Source organism: Xenopus laevis, chromosome 1S (assembly GCF_017654675.1).
Source record: "Xenopus laevis strain J_2021 chromosome 1S, Xenopus_laevis_v10.1, whole genome shotgun sequence".
Lineage (NCBI taxonomy): Eukaryota > Metazoa > Chordata > Amphibia > Anura > Pipidae > Xenopus > Xenopus laevis.
Window position 1 is genome coordinate 5,198,443 of NC_054372.1, and position 18,025 is coordinate 5,216,467.

At 40.3% G+C, this 18,025-nt stretch overlaps 1 protein-coding gene across 1 annotated transcript in view; it reads right to left on the reverse strand.

Annotated features, from left to right (window-relative positions):
• Positions 1 to 15,395: 15,395 nt before the first annotated feature.
• dnaaf9.S (dynein axonemal assembly factor 9 S homeolog) overlaps positions 15,396 to 18,025 on the reverse strand; it is an 84,571-nt gene continuing 81,941 nt past the window's right edge. Inside the window, exons 33-37 of the mRNA XM_018242969.2 lie at positions 17,500 to 17,574; positions 17,195 to 17,394; positions 16,666 to 16,731; positions 16,491 to 16,584; positions 15,396 to 15,845 (exon numbers count right to left, since the gene is read on the reverse strand). Of these exons, the coding sequence (XP_018098458.1) occupies positions 15,733 to 15,845; positions 16,491 to 16,584; positions 16,666 to 16,731; positions 17,195 to 17,394; positions 17,500 to 17,574 (548 nt within the window). The 3' untranslated portion in view covers positions 15,396 to 15,732. The remainder of the gene's footprint in view (positions 15,846 to 16,490; positions 16,585 to 16,665; positions 16,732 to 17,194; positions 17,395 to 17,499; positions 17,575 to 18,025) is intronic.

The window sequence follows — 18,025 nt, forward strand, 5'->3', positions numbered from 1 at the left end:
ACTCCCCTTCCCAGAGACTATTATCCACTGTTACTATAGACAGACCATCTCTCCCTACCTATCTACCCTGCTATCCCCACAGTCACACTCCCTTCCCAGAGACTATTATCCACTGTTACTATAGGCACCATCTCTCCCTACTATACCTGCTATCCCAGTCACACTCCCTTCCCAGAGACTATTATCCACTGTTACTATAGACACCATCTCTCCCTACATATACCTGCTATCCCACAGTCACACTCCTTCCAGAGACTATTATCCACTGTTACTATAGACACCATCTCTCCCTACTATACCTGCTATCCCACAGTCACACTCCCTTCCCAGAGACTATTATCCCACTGTTTACTATAGGCACCATCTCTCCCTACTATACCTGCTATCCCACAGTCACACTCCCTTCCCAGAGACTATTATCCACTGTTACTATAGGACACCATCTCTCCCTACTATACCTGCTATCCCACAGTCACACTCCCTTCCCAGAGACTATTATCCACTGTTACTATAGGCACCATCTCTCCCTACTATACCTGCTATCCCACAGTCACACTCCCTTCCCAGAGACTATTATCCACTGTTACTATAGGCACCATCTCTCCCTACTATACCTGCTATCCCACAGTCACACTCCCTTCCCAGAGACTATTATCCACTGTTACTATAGGCACCATCTCTCCCTACTATACCTGCTATCCCACAGTCACACTCCCTTCCCAGAGACTATTATCCACTGTTACTATAGGCACCATCTCTCCCCTACTATACCTGCTATCCCACAGTCACACTCCCTTCCCAGAGACTATTATCCACTGTTACTATAGGCACCATCTCTCCCTACTATACCTGCTATCCCACAGTCACACTCCCTTCCCAGAGACTATTATCCACTGTTACTATAGGCACCATCTCTCCCTACTATACCTGCTATCCCACAGTCACACTCCCTTCCCAGAGACTATTATCCACTGTTACTATAGGACACCATCTCTCCCTACTATACCTGCTATCCCACAGTCACACTCCCTTCCCAGAGACTATTATCCCACTGTTACTATAGGCACCATCTCTCCCTACTATACCTGCTATCCCACAGTCACACTCCCTTCCCAGAGACTATTATCCACTGTTACTATAGACACCATCTCTCCCTACTATACCTGCTATCCACAGTCAACTCCCTTCCCAGAGACTATTATCCACTGTTACTATAGACACCATCTTCTCCCTACTATACCTGCTATCCCACAGTCACACTCCCTTCCCAGAGACTATTATCCACTGTTACTATAGGCACCATCTCTCCCTACTATACCTGCTATCCCACAGTCACACTCCCTTCCCAGAGACTATTATCCCACTGTTACTATAGACACCATCTCTCCCTACTATACTGCTATCCCACAGTCACACTCCCTTCCCAGAGACTATTATCCACTGTTACTATAGGCACCATCTCTCCCTACTATACCTGCTATCCCACAGTCACACTCCCTTCCCAGAGACTATTATCCACTGTTACTATAGACACCATCTCTCCCTACTATACCTGCTATCCCACAGTCACACTCCCTTCCCAGAGACTATTATCCACTGTTACTATAGACACCATCTCTCCCTACTATACCTGCTATCCCACAGTCACACTCCCTTCCCAGAGACTATTATCCACTGTTACTATAGACACCATCTCTCCCTACTATACCTGCTATCCCACAGTCACACTCCCTTCCCAGAGACTATTATCCACTGTTACTATAGGCACCATCTCTCCCTACTATACCTGCTTTCCCACAGTCACACTCCCTTCCCAGAGACTATTATCCCACTGTTACTATAGACACCATCTCTCCCTACTATACCTGCTATCCCACAGTCACACTCCCTTCCCAGAGACTATTATCCACTGTTACTATAGACACCATCTCTCCCTACTATACCTGCTATCCCAAAGTCACACTCCCTTCCCAGAGACTATTACCCACTGTTACTATAGACACCATCTCTCCCTACTATACCTGCTATTCCACAGTCACACTCCCTTCCCAGAGACTATTACCCACTGTTACTATAGACACTATCTCTCCCTACTATACCTGATATTCCACAGTCACACTCCCTTCCCAGAGACTATTACCCACTGTTACTATAGACACCATCTCTCTCTACTATACCTGCTATCCCACAGTCACACTCCCTTCCCAGAGACTATTATCCACTGTTACTATAGACACCATCTCTCCCTACTATTCCTGCTATCCCACAGTCACACTCCCTTCCCAGAGACTATTATCCCACTGTTACTATAGACACCATCTCTCCCTACTATACCTGCTATCCCACAGTCACACTCCCTTCCCAGAGACTATTATCCACTGTTACTATAGACACCATCTCTCCCTACTATACCTGCTATCCCACAGTCACACTCCCTTCCCAGAGACTATTATCCACTGTTACTATTCACGATGTATATTTATTTTAGAGTTTGGTTGGGGAGACCTAAACTATCACAAATATCCAATCATCGTTATGGCTGCAGAAAATGAAATACTGTATTTAAGAAAAATATAATAGAATAAAATGATTCCAGGTTGTCTGTTTATTGAATGTGTCCGGATTCTAGGGAATAGGCAGTCTGTCTCTTTCCCACATCCCCCCCATTATCGGCCCCTGGTTTAGATTCAGACACCTTCAGGACCTGTCAAAGCTGAGATTAGAGAGCAGGCACAGAGTCTGATAACCCTCAAATATCAGCGTCAGCACAACTCATACATACGGCAGATTTACTGACAAACGAGGGGCCTCCTGGGTTGTTGAACAGGTAAAAAAAATACAAAAGAGACATAATGTTATTTTCAGACACAGAACTCCCAGACACAGAGTTGAAGACTTAAGGAATTTGGGGTTTTCAAAAGGCTGTTGATGGATACGCTTCCCTCAATACTTTGGTGCTCCTACATTTCAGGTCCTGGGGTTACACCCCCTTTACCAAGTACAGTGAGTGATGATGAAACCAGTAGTTTGTCACCTCTACTTGAAGGCCATTATAAAACCAAGTTTGGGCAATATATGAGTAGAATGTAATCCTTTCACTCACATGGGCAAAGGCTATAAAATAAACTCAGTGGTAATTACAATAAACTATTAAACTAGAAGCAAAACATGTAGAAAAGCTGAATCAGCACAATTGTCTGATCAATTCATTAGCTAAAGACTTGGCACGAGGCCTCTCCTTATGTTCCAATCAATCCAATTAAGTGCAATCATTTGATCTATGAGAGTTGATTTGAACTCTGGCTTTAATTTGTATTTACAGATGCAGAAAAGCCATTCCAACCCAGGATTTACTGAAGGTGCTTCTTGGTGTATAAATGATTTAGTGATGACAAACAGAGATGCCAAGAGGATGGGTTCTGATAGGGAATTCTTTATTGTTTGCTGCCTTTCATTTGTGCAAGAGGAAGAAGATGTTGTATTTGGTATGTGGGGTGTTGTTTATTACACTCCTCTATAGATCAAGTCTTCCTACTGTAAGAAGGAAACAATGGAAACTAGAGGAAGCTGCAGGGAGTGGGATCTGAATTAATATTAAAGTACTTCAACACAGAAGTTACCATTGGACACAGTTTAGAGGGAACACTGTCTGTTGGGAGTTCAGTACTCACCATACAATACTCTTTATACAGGAGGAAGATGGAAAAAGTCCATAACAGTCTACTCATCAATTAAGTTCAGGAGTAATCGGGACAGGCAGAGGCTGAAGCAAGTCACAAGGTGAAGTGCAAGGAATCTTCTGCTGGGTACAAGTAGAACAGACAGAAGAAAAATCTGATATGTCATGAAGCAAATAAGGTCTTTAAAGTATAACTGGGTGGTTCATCAGTTTTGGTGACCAGAGACCTCAGAGTAATAAGGTACATTACTCTGGGTGAACCTTCCAGGAGGACAAGCCATGAGAGTAGAAGCATCAGATTCCAGAGTTCAGGAAAAACTCCACAGAAGCAATAAAATGTTTGGACATGAATGATAGGGGTGGAATGAGGGACATCATGTTGTTTAGAAGGAATAGAGCTGGATAGTGTCAGCCATAAAGGTTTAAAGCTATTCTGATGAGAAATAAACAATGAGAGCCCCACAAGCTTGAAGAAATTTATTCCCGTTCTTGTGCTCCATGAGAACTGTGATAGGTTGGGAAGAGCCCTCTAGGTTCCAGGCCCCGATATACTATATATATGTCAAAGAAAACTAGACTGAGATCACCTTGTAATTTGGAATTCTGTGATAGTATATCATCTATCCTGCTGGAACATCATACAAGAAAATCTAACATTAAAGGGGCAAAAGTTCACCCACGAAAGACTCCTCCTATAGTTTCAACTCAGAAAGACTACATTTAAGGACGTTAAACGGGATCGATTGCGAACATTTTAATTTATTATTAGCTTCATCTCACTGAGATAAGAAACTTTCTAAATAATCGATTAAAATGATGTACCATTCATGAAATAACCAAGTTTCTTCACTCTCCCCTTTCTAAGCAACCTGTCTCTCTTCATTCTATCTTCATGCAGTAGGCGGAGTCAGTTTTTGATTGACAGTTAAGTCTAACACATCCTTTGGGGGATTGCACTCTTCGCCTAGGGGCTCACTTTAAAAATAACCGGCTCTGATGGAAATCCTGTTTCAGGCTGTTTGTTATTTTGTTTGTGCTGGAGTTGGTTATTTCAGCTAGCCCTACAAAAAGGGAGTCCACCTATAAGATGTATTAGATCTACCTGTCAATCATAATTTGACCCGGATTTGAAGAGTGTCAGGTTTCCGAAGAATGAGATACTGAAGAGTAACTTGATTATTTCTTAAACTGCACAGAAGTTTTAATTGATTATATCAGTGAGATGAAGCTTTTCATTTTCGCGGTAGCTCCCCTTTAATACCACAGGATAAGCTTTCTCCTTGAACCCTATGTCAATGCAATACTAATGTAAAATGCAGTTTGAGGGCCTGAGGTGGCAGCTTTTATCGTCCTTTACATCGCTAGCTTTAGGCTAATGTTGGTCTGGGCATTTTTACTGCTGCTGTCATCAGGTGAAAAATCAAGTTTAAATTCCCCTCTCTATCAGGTCCATCACAGGTTTCTGATGAAGTGGCAGTGGGTCAAGAAACGCGTTAAGCCCCACAGGAGAGATGTTGCTGTAATTTTTAATGGATTCATAATACATTTCAACTTTTTTAACATATTATTCTGGCTCTGCGGTGCTCCGTTCCTCTCCATTGATTTTGCCCTGGATTGCCGTTTGGGATAGCGGTCTGGACGTTGCAGCAGGCAGAAGCTTGGCTGTGTACCGGTAAGTGCTCCCACTATCACTTTGTTGATGGACTCCATCACAGGTTGACTTCTGCTGAAAACCACTGGCCCAAATGGCATTCTTGCCTCCACTGTTTTCACTTGATGGCAGCAGATTTAAAAAAGCCCTAGCCTAGGGATAGGTTGGGTAGCTTAGGTAAAAGGAAGAGCAGTTGGCCCCTCATTGAGGTAGTGCATAAGTTGGACCTTGTTTGGGTATGTGTTAGACCTCCAACCAAAGGTGAAGCCACAATGTGTCCAGTGCAGTGACAATCTTAGTTTTGATGGCCTAAGCCAAGAATATTGTTTTGCCCTTTCCATCCACCATCACCGGCCAATCACAATGCGGGCTACTGGAGTTGAGGGTGGTCAGCTCTGTACAGGAGGGCAATGGGATTGGCTTTGTAAAGATGAATGAAAGCTTCCCAAGAACAAGAGAAGAAAGACCTGAGCAGAAAGAAGAGACTGAATTGGGCTTAAAAAGACAAGACAGAGCAAAAGGGATAGTATAACTAGAGTCTGAATATAATAAAAATGTTAACAAAATTTGGGTTTTTAGGGTGAATTTACTTTAGTTCCCTATGGATTTGTCCAATATAAAAGAACATTTAAGAATGCTTGAGCTACTAAAACTTTGTCCTTGTCCATGTTCCTAAAGTCTTGTGTGGCTTCTTCATTCGAATACCTCGACTTCTTCACAATCTTTTTTCTCCCCCCCACCCCCACCCAAAGCTTGGTTCCTAAAACCAAGCTTTTTATTTCTTTGTCGGGGAGAAAAACGATGGTCAGGAAACCGAGTTATTTGAATGAAGAAACCATGGAGTTAAGGAACTCATGCAAGGTTTTAGTAGCTGAAGGCTCAAGCCTTCTACAATCGGCCCCGTAGTGTAAATGCTTTATTAATTTTTTTTTTCTTTATATCTTTTTATTGATTTTATTCATTTTTTAAATAACTGTTTGTGCAGTCTCAGTCGTGATCAAGCAGCCATTGTCTGTATGGTGACTCAGAGGGGCACATGTACCTAGGGTCGAATATCGAGGGTTAATTAACCCTCGATATTTGACTGCCGAATTGAAAACCTTTGACTTCGAATATCGAAGTCGAAGGATTTAGTGCAATTCGTTCGATCGAACGATCGAAGGAATAATCGTTCGTTCAACGATTAAATCCTTCAAATCGAACGATTCAAAGGATTTTAACCCATCGATCGAACAATTATCCTTTGATCAGAAAAGCCTATGGGGACCTTCACCATAGGCTAACATTGGCCTCGGTAGGTTTTAGGTGGCGAACTAGGGGGTCGAAGTTTTTTAGTACTTCGACTATCGAATAGTCAATGATTTTTAGTTCGAATTGTTTGATTCAAAGTCGAAGGTCGTAGTAGCCAATTCGATGGTCGAAGTAGCCAAAAAAAAAAACATTCGAAACTCGAACTATTTTTCCTCTATTCCTTCACTCGAGCTAAGTAAATGGGCCCCAGAATGTATCAGAAAAGTATTAGAATGTAATATTTTCTCAGCATTCATTAAATAGACGGACAGTTTAAACGATATCTTCAGAGCTTAACTAAATCAGCCGGCACATTGAGCCAAAGGTCAGCTGGATGGCAAAGAACTGAAGGATGTATGCCGAGTTAATGAAATCTGAATATAGAAGCGGCACAGACCCACTTGAGCGGTATTTTCAGATACATCAGCACTAATATTTCAGATTATAGAAAGTGGCTGCACTGAAATGGTGTTCTGTGATAAAGAGGGTGCAAGGGTGACCCAGCCAAGAGACAAGGCTTCTTGTACTTTGACCATCACACCCAAAGTGCAGTGTTTTGTGTATTATATGGGGTATCATTTCCCTGCTCATGAACTCAACCTGCTCAAAGTTCTGTCTTCTGTAGAAGGACTCTTCTCAATTCTTTGACCAAGCTCAATTAAATCAGGGAGGGGGGGTGGGGGCAAATTCCAACACAATATTTCCTACCCAAGACTCATGTTACTCAACTATACCCATTATCTCACAGATATTGTTTCATCCTCAGGCACCAACTTACCTTTAAGATATGGTAAAACATAACTTCTTTCGACCAAACTCCCAGACCCCCTTAACTGATCAATAATTATTGTTGAAAAAAATCAGTGCAACATAATCATGTGCCTTTTTTTAATTATCGTTCCAAAAACTCGACTTAGAATTTATTGGATTTTTCTAACGAAAACCAGAGCAAACAACCCAAAACGATCTGGAATCCTGGGGGGGGAAAAAAATGTTCCAATAGTTAGAGGGACCATCTGCCATTGACTTCTACACAACAGGTTTTAGCTGGAGTATTTTCTGATTTAGATTATTAGCAGCTTCAGAGTATAATAAATCTCGAAATTTTTTTGGTTTTTTCCCCCCTCTAAAAATGTGTTTTTTCCCTTTAAAAACTCGACTGGAAAACTTTGAGGTTTAATAAATAGGACCCTTGGGGGCAGGTTTAATAACCGGCGAAAAGTCGCCAGAGTCCACTTTGCACCCAGCGCAACACTTTGCCAGGCAAAAATTCGCTCACATACCGCTAATTAAGTAAAATGCGGAGTTTCGTTGTGGGCGCTGAACACTGGCGACTAGGGATGGGCGAATTTGACCCGTTTCGCTTCGTCAAAAATTCGCCGCCGGCAAAATGTCGCAGACGCCCATGTCCATGGGCGTCCAAAAAATTGTCGCGCGGCGAAATTGTTTTGACGCGCGTCTTTTTTTTTTTTTTTTGACGCACGCCGCCATACAAGTCTATCGGCGTAATCTTTTCGGCGAAACGAGGTGAAAAAATTTGCCCATCCCTACTGGCGACTTTTCCCTAGCGTTACTTTGGCAATGCGAGCATTTGATAGTGAAGATGCGCTAGTGATTATTTCTGCCTACCGAAACTTCGTAAGAGATCTTGCGCTCAGGTCAATTTGCATAGGGCGGGAAATTTAAAGCTGTATGGACGTCTTTATGTTTAATGATGGTGCCTATATTTACAAATTAGACTTTTTAATCAAAACACAAGTCCAGGGAACCTTAATAAGGACAATAGATTTATTCTAACGCTCTACACATGTGGCCACTGTAAAGTGAATATGTTTGCAAATGTATGGGGAAAAGCGGTTACCCAAAAAAAAGTTTGTTAGGTCTTTTGCAGGCAATCAGGCTAAAAAAAGGAAAAGTCACCAGTGTTTTTTGGACTTTGATGCATTTTCGTCTCACAGAATATTTTAATGTAAGTAACAGAAGACTGAAGAAGATCTGGCTACTTTAATTCACCTCACCTGGTCTGAGGTGGCGAAGGCAACTCTGGCGAAAGAGGTAACGTTCAGTAAAATCCGCACTTTACTCAATTTGCGGAGTAACGTCCATTTGCCAGGCCGAATTGTCACCTGGCGATAGAGTGCGAATGACCGCTAGTGCCTGCGCCCGTTAGTAAATTGGCAATGTCCCTGCGGGTGATAACGCTAGCGAATTGCCGCTAGCATGTAACACACATTAGAAAGAGACATAAAATAGTTTATTGTTATTTCGCATTACACTGGAGTTAAAAGTGTAAAAATCAGGTTTACACAAGTGCAGGTAAAAACATTGAAATGAATACAAAAATAAATGGAAAGGTCATTTCATACGACAGGTCCTATTCTAAGTGGTAATAAATACAATAGTTCGCACAAAAAAAAGCTTCAATCACACGGTTCAGTTTTACTGAAGTTACAGTAGTGTTTGTGGAAAAAAATGTTTTCTATATAAAAACAAACTTAAAACAAATTACTGGATTCCAGCAAAATAATAAAGTGAAATTTTGGCACACTAGTTCAGTGAGGCCTGTTAGCATTTCCAAAACAGTGAGTAAAATGGACTCTTTTCCCCGCTAATATTTTGAGGTACATCTTGGAAAAAAAAATAGATTTCTACGTCACAGTTTTTCTATTTAATTTCCTACGTTTCACTTGAAGGTTTCCCTTTTTAAGAATACCCAAAAGATGGATGTGTGCAAAATAAAAAACAGAAATTGAGGGAACGTATGCATTTTGGGAAAAAAATTTCCTGACATTTGGATTCTCACAAAATTCAAATTAGCAGCTTTATAGGTGAATTTTTTTATTTTTTTTGCAGTGGACAGGAAATTTCACCTGTGCAAACGTTCCCTTGTTTTAATGTAATCCCATTGTTTTCCCTTCCCTATAACTTCAGCAAGCCTCTCTCACTCACTCAGTGATTAAAAACACAAAACTGCCAATCAAGTAGGTCAGCAAAGCCTATAAACTCCTTGAGGACTCTGTTAATATTTGTCTGTGCTCTGATAACTCCCTGTCGCTCCTCCTGGAAAGGCAAGCGATAAAGGGGAAAATTTATCAAAAATCTTGTGGTCGTTTCTAATGGTTTGACATAACCTGAAATCATCTCCCTCCAGTGCGAAAATTGATAAAGTAATCCAAAAAATCAACTCAAATCTGACCACATTTAAGATTGAGTTAAAATCTAGATTGAGTTGGAGTAGAGGGTATCTCGAAAAAACACTCAAATATTTACATTGATTTCAGTGATATATTGCTGGAGAGATGATAGTACTGGATGATTAAAAATGGGGAAATTACCTTGCATAATCTCAAATCAACTCCCTTGAGATGATCGATAAACCCTCAATTTTCTCAAATCTGATGCCATTAAAAAAACAAAAAAAAAACACAGTAATCTTCTCCAATACCAGTGTTCCAAGCAATCTCCACCCATTTGAGGAGTCAGCTGACATCTTTAAAAAAAAAACTTGGATGTTCAAGAATAGGAAAAACCTCGTATTACCCAATTCCTGTTGATTTTAGTGGTATATTACAAGATCGGAGGAGGAGAGATAAAGCTACTTCTCCATCAGTTCAATATATCACACAATAATTATCCCGCATGATCTTAAACATCTCCTTTGTGATCATAAATTTCCTCAAATCTGACTGCATATAAAAAAAGAATGTGAATGGGTTGAGTTCATAGAAATTATATTCAAACATTCGTGGTAATTTTCTTGAATCCAAGCAGTCTCTTAAATCTTTCTGGAATGAAAATACCCAAAATTATGTGGTCATGTGTAATTATCTTGAATAGTCTCAAATCATCTCCCTCTCCCAAATTTCCTCAAATCTGACTGTAATTAAGGAAGACAAAGAATAGGTTGACCTCAGCCTTGTTTGGAGGATATGCTAAAATTCATGGTATGTTTCTTGAATCCCGGCATTCCAGGCTGTCTATATCCATTTGAGGAGTTCAATGACTTGAGTATTCAAGAGGAAAAAAAAACTCCACGATAAAGTTCCTGATGGATTTCAGTGGTATCTCGGTAGATCTGAGTTGGAGATTACTGATCGATAACAGTGGTATCTCGGTAGATCTGAGTTGGAGATTACTGATCGATAACAGTGGTATCTCGGTAGATCTGACCTGGAGATTACTGATGGATTACAGTGGTATCTCGGTAGATCTGATCTGGAGATTACTGATGGATTTCAGTGGTATCTCGGTAGATCTGATCTGGAGATTACTGATGGATTTCAGTGGTATCTCGATAGATCTGAGCTGGAGATTACTGATGGATTACAGTGGTATCTCAGTAGATCTGATCTGGAGATTACTGATGGATTACAGTGGTATCTCAGTAGATCTGATCTGGAGATTACTGATGGATTACAGTGGTATCTCAGTATATCCGAGCTGGAGATTACTGATGGATTTCAGTGGTATCTCAGTAGATCTGAGCTGGAGATTACTGATGGATTTCAGTGGTATCTCAGTAGATCTAATCTGGAGATTACTGATGGATTTCAGTGGTATCTCAGTAGATCTGAGCTGGAGATTACTGATGGATTTCAGTGGTATCTCAGTAGATCTGATCTGGAGATTACTGATGGATTGCAGTGGTATCTCAGTAGATCTGATCTGGAGATTACTGATGGATTTCAGTGGTATCTCAGTAGATCTGAGCTGGAGATTACTGATGGATTTCAGTGGTATCTCAGTAGATGTGAGCTGGAGATTACTGATGGATTACAGTGGTATCTCGGTAGATCTGAGCTGGAGATTACTGATGGAATTCAGTGGTATCTCGGTAGATCTGATCTGGAGATTACTGATGGATTACAGTGGTATCTCAGTAGATCTGATCTGGAGATTACTGATCGATGTTTGAAATCATAAATCTCGAATGTCAAGAAGGTAAAAGTCTTTCATAAATTACACAAACACTCGATTAATGCCACAACTGTCGACCACAACCCTTTTTCGATTCAATTTTAAAGAAATTAATTTCAACAATCAAAAACAATATAATTCAGTTATGTCTACAGAGATGACGTAGGTACTGGTTAGCTACCCACACATGTGCTCCCTACGACTATCTGAATTTTAGTCCCCAAAGAGTTTTCCCTATAGATATATAATGTGCTCAAATCCCTACCTAATAAAACTTGTGTAAACTTTGAATCCTTTCACCAGCACCAAATCTCTCCCACCAAATCAGGGAGCAAGCCGTTACAATCAATGGTCACCTATTCTGGGCCCCTAGCGCAGCCATGAATGGCACCATCGGCAAGGCACTGCTATCTCAAAAAAAATAGCAACGTCACAGTTTCTATAAATTTTAAATTTCTGTCTTAAAATCACAGCTATAAAATGAGGTAAAGTTCATTCTTTTTTTTGTTTTTTCTTTACAAATTTTTGTAGAAATAGTACCAGTCTGGTGAAAGGTTTTCTGATTACAGTACGATTCAAGGTGCGCTGGATATACCCAAATTCTGCCAATTCTAGAACGTGCCGCAATTTGCCGATTTCCTCGATCCTTTCAGTTTTAAACACTGAAGTGTACAGACTGGGAAACGGTGCATTTCTGATAAAAAACACAGTGGAGAGACAGCGCTTGTGAATTTTGCAGATTTAAATACTTCGCATAATCAGAAAAAGGCAACTTTCTCAGAAATCTGCATGGCTGTATTCCATGAATACGTTGTGCAGACTCAAATACTCTAAGGGGGTTATTTATTGAAATCTGAATTTATCTCATTATTTTCTGAAATATACTCAGAACAAATCCGCACGGTTTGTTTCACCTTATTTATCAATACATTTTCCCAAAAAAGTCCAGTGCAGAGGGAAAAAATGTACGAAAATTTGAATCATACGAATTTTTCCGCCCGAAAACTTATGTTTTTTCCGGATTTTTGCCCGAAAACCACAAAAAGCAGATCAGGATATCTTCTGGACTTCTCCCATTGACTTATATTCAACCTCAACAGATCGGAGATGCCGGATTTTCTGATTCTGACTTTTTCCGCCTCGAGTATAATAAATCACAAAAAATTGGGATTTTATAGTAAAACAACTTGAATTACTAACGTTTTTGGCATTCGGACTTTAATAAATACCCCCTGAATGTGGTTTTGCCATCAATATTTAGATAGCTAGCATGCTGGTTACAACCTATTCTATTATCCTGTGTAAAATCACTACAATATGGCTTATTCATTAACACTCCTTAACTTAGAGACCAGCAGTGCCAAAGCACGCACTTGTTTCACTCTACAGTAGAGGTTCCACAGGCACATGTTGCAAAAAATGTTTGGAACCATCAATTATATGTCCCTGCACTAATATTAAATCCTAGCACTTTAGAATATTTGGACTAAATATGACAAAAACCAATCTGACCAAAACCATAGGAAATTGCATGGAAATGTCCCAATACATTTTGCTTTTAATCACACAAAAATCCCGCCAGTTGTTTTTCCTTACAAGATTGGTAGATTAACTTTCAGTGTTCCCACATTTTGTGCAACCCCTGCTTATCCCTAGTTATATTGAGAGGCACTCTATATATATATATATAAACATATTTAAACTGCTTTCATGCATAGACAGACTGCTAGAATATATGCTATCATGGAATCCTAGTGGAGCGCGTGCTAGTTCGGACCATAATGATGACCTTAGCACTATCTCACATGAACTGATCCGGAACATCTAAATGAGATTGTCCTACACAAACCACTGCCTTCATAGTAGGGATGCACCAATTTGGGAGTACTTTTTGTAGGATCTGGATCCAGCATCCCTAGCAGGCAATGGGCTAAAGAAATCCAAACAAATATTAACATGACAAAATCTCTGGTGTTGCCTTATGTCACAACACAACAGTGGTAGGAGAATATTGTCCCTTTTAGTTAAGGGGCAAACCTGACCCTTTTCAATTTGGCGAAAATTCACAAAATAGCGTCAAATTCACCAAATGCAGTGGTCTATGGGCAACAATTTTTTTCTCGTGCAAATTTTTGCTCATTTCTAGTCCCTTTATGTCTTAAAAGAGCTGAAAATGTATTTATTGTCTAAAAAATACACATACAGCATTTTATATCAAGCTGTGGAACTATTTCTGTTCTCACACTTTTCATCATATTCCCCTCAGGTTTGTAAGACTAGACAAGATAGCAGTAGAGTTATTATACAGATGTACAGAGCTGGGTTTTTCAGAAAAATTCCCTTGCCAACAGAGAACTGGATTTAAAAAAATTAAAAATGTGGAAAAAAATGAATTTCGCAGCTTGATATAAATGCAGTTTGGTCCCTCTGCTATTGATGCTCGTCTGCTACAATTTCTTTCCCTTAGGAAAAGCAAGCTTTGACTGAGGGCTAATGAGAATTTCTTATTGGTCCATATGTTCCTTGTGTATTACACTTATGGGTTGTGCTTTGAGAACCATTCAGAATTATACTTGTGCAACAATCCTAAACTCTACATTAAATGTTACCCGTTTGTGTGTTATTGCTGCCCATTTAGAGCTATAAAATATTTAGAATTTTGGAATGTGGTTAACTGGATAAGTTTTTTTTTTTTTTATCATTTCACCAGTCATTACACACATCTTCATAGGCCGGGCTATAGGAGAAATAACCCCTTTAAAGAGAGGCGCCATAAAACTGTGCTACTATTGTACTAAGCACAATTCTGCAACAAAAGCTCCTTAAATTTACTCCTAGGCTGTACAGAGAAATACCATAATGCTATGCTACCACTGGTATTGCCCTGTACTAAGCACAGTTGAGCAAGACAATGTAAGGCTAAGGGCACACTAGGCGATAGCGCCGCGATTTGACTCGCGGCGACTTTTCGCCGCGACTTTTAATCCGCAATCGCTGTGGAAACTTTGGCGCTGGCGTCTATGGGGAATCGCGTCAAATCGCCAGCGTAAAAACACACGCGGCGATCTTTTTTCTATTGTCGCTCGAAATCGCCTAGCGAGGCGATTTCGAGCGACAATAGAAAAAAGATCGCCGCGTGTGTTTTTACGCTCGCGATTCCCCATAGACGCCAGCGCCAAAGTTTCCACATCGATTGCGGATTAAAAGTCGCGGCGACTATCGCGGCGCTATCGCCTAGTGTGCCCTTAGCCTAAGTGTCTAGTTGGCCTTAAAGCTACAATTCAAATTGATCTACTTTCTACACTCTCGCTATACTGATAAAAAGACTTGAAGCTCACCATCCCTTCCTCTCAACAAATCCACTGCATTGTGTCAGTGATATAAACAGCAGAAGGTCTTACACACACACCAGGCTAAGGAATGGTTTGCAAACAATACAATATCAAAGCGACCACCTTGTTATGGGGCTCCCAAAATGAAAGTAGTACAAAGAGACAAATACAAACCTGTTCCTAAGTTAAGCCGTTTGCTCAAATATAGGAGTACAGTGGCCATAGACGCATCGATAATATCGTACAAAACTAATTTTCGTACGATATTCGGTGCGTGTATGATGGAAAAAGAGCTGACCGATATCGGCCGATATCGTCTTCTCGTCGATCGGGCTGGACGGAAAATTTTGATTGGCTGCCTTTGAAGGGACCCAAACATGGGCCATTGTTAGTGCTGAATCATCAGACACAGTTAGAATTCTATAATTTCTATATGTATATCTGACCATTTAGTTCTACATGTGTCTATTGAAATGAACAATCTTTCTTGGAAACATCTTTTCTAAGAAAGATCATAATTGTTACATCTATGGCCACCTTTAGTGCTTAATTGTCAGATACAGGTAGAATTCTATTGTTTCATCCTGTATATCTGACCATTCAGCTCTACACGATCTAAAATGTTACGTCTATGGCCACCTTAATAGACACTGTGGCTAATAGTAATCACTGGAGTGTACTAGGCACACGCTCGTGCTCTTCTGGGATAAGGTAAATAAAATAAACGAGGACTGCAGAAGAAAGCACCACTGCACGGTGGGTGCCTGTAACAAACAGAAGCAGGACAACAGAATCTTCCACATTTTGCTTAGAAGTCATTGCGGCAATGGAGTGAAGGAGGATCAAGGACACAATGGCTCGTTTCACAACTTCTGCCCGAAAATGTCGACGTACTCCTGTGCTTCCAACTCTTTGTTGTACTTTTCGATCTCTTGGTTTGCCTCGTTTAAAAAGTCATATATGAACTGATCCATTACTGATTGGCACAGGTTAAGGAGATTTACGGACACACGTTTAATCAGAACAACACAGTTAAACTCCGAGTTAGAGAAGGCAGCACATTAAAGGGGTGCTTTCACCTTTAAATGAACTTTTACCATGTTATAGAATGGACAATTCTAAGCAACTTTTCAATTGGTCTTCATTATTTATTTTTATAGTTTTCAAATAATTGCCCTTTTTCTTCTGACTCTTTCCAGCTTTCAAATGGGGGTCACTGACCCCATCTAAAAAACAAACGCTCTGTAAAGCCACATTATTATTGTTATTTCTCATCTTTCTAGTATGGCCCTCTCCTATTCATATTCCAGTCTCTTATTCTCGGTTGTTAGGGTAATTTGGGCCCTAGCAACCATCCTGCACTAACTGTAAACTGGAGAGCTGCTGAATAAAAACCTAAATAAAAGCTCAAAAAACACAAATGATAATTGCAAATTATCTCAGAATATCACTCTCTACATCATACTAAAAGATAATTTAAAGGTGAGCAACCCCCTTTAAGATCGAGGGGCCAAGGAATACATTTATGGGCTAACATAATGTAAATGCAACAGCACCCTGGTACTATCACTGTTACTTAACTAGAATGACAATCATAGTTGTAGATCACATCAAAGGATACATGGATGATGGTCCATTTTCTCTCCAAGGAAGTTTATGAACTGAGTTCCATTATAGAAATAGCCTTGAGGGAGGGGATCCAAATGATGCTTTGCCTGGGGTTACAATGTATGGGAATTGTTAGTACCCACTGAAGAAGACAGTTGAGGGCCCTAAGGAAAAACAAGGTAACTTACATGGATACTGCGCATTTCCTGAAGTGTCAGCGTTCCTCTTGTTCTCAAAAGCTTCTTCTGTGGTTTCTGAACAATGATATTAATAGAGGGTTAGAAGAGTACTTCAAATTATTTGCCACTCATTAATCTTCCCAAGTACTCGCTGCCTCCCCATTATGGCTCATGGCACAGCTAATACCCTGGGAAAGCATTTTTTACCTTATTTTCTAGAACAATTCTTGAAAACTGCTGACATTCTATCTTTGTACCAATATGTATCACAAATTCTGACTTTTGCTCCAACAATCTGTCTACTTCCTCACCCCATGCTGAACCCTAGCACCAGCGAAAAACAGTTTGATGTTCATTTGCGATTACCATAGTCACCTTTGCCAGTTATCAAATACCCTATTATTGTGACCTTACTACCCGTGCCATTCTATTACCCCCCAACACACACTCATGTACAAGAGCAGATGATGCCCCAGGGCGATGGAAATGCCCATTTTGGCCAAGATATAGGATAACATTTTAATAGGGCATGGGTCACCTGCTTGGCGCACTGTCTCAGCCAATCCTTTATGTCTTCCTCTTTGAGGGAGCAACCAGTGAAAATCAGAATGCACGGCTGAGTGGTCTCTCGTTGATCGCGATTTGGATTGGGAGGTGGGCTTGGACCATCCTCCACCGGGACGAGACGCAATGAGTTGACCAACGTGTCATGGCAAACTTCCATCCTCTGCTCTGCATCTACACCAGAAGATTAATTATTAGAGAGTCTGTTTCTTGCTGCGCTTACAAAACACATAGGAAAATACTTTGTTTTGGGAGATTTACCATTGCCACTGTATTTACCTGAAAATAACACTCTTCCCATAATATGGTATAGGTTTCCAAAAAACGGGTAGGTCTTTATGGAGCTTTTTATTGCTGTTAAACAATAAACAAAACAAAACACAAGTACAGATTTTAGTTTAGTAGCTACCAGTCGGCACATAACTTAAATGGTCTATACAATATATACTGTACCTACATTAGCTTCTAAGTAATGGAAATCTGGCCTTATCAAATAACTTAAGAAAAACCCTAAATGAACCAATATATTAAGTTCTGAAACAACAGCTTTACACGCATTTCCTACACAGACTTCTCAGTAGTATTACAGGGGTTGTTCGCCTTTGAGTTACCTGTTAGTATGATGTAGAGAGGGATATCCTGAGACAATTTGCAATTGGTTTTCATTTTGTATTATTTGTGTTTTTTTTAATTATCTAGCTTTTTATTCAGCAGCTCTCCAGTTTGCAATTTCAGCACTCTGGTTGCTAGGGCCAAAAAATACCCTAGCAACCATGCATTTATTTGAATAAGGGACTGGAATATG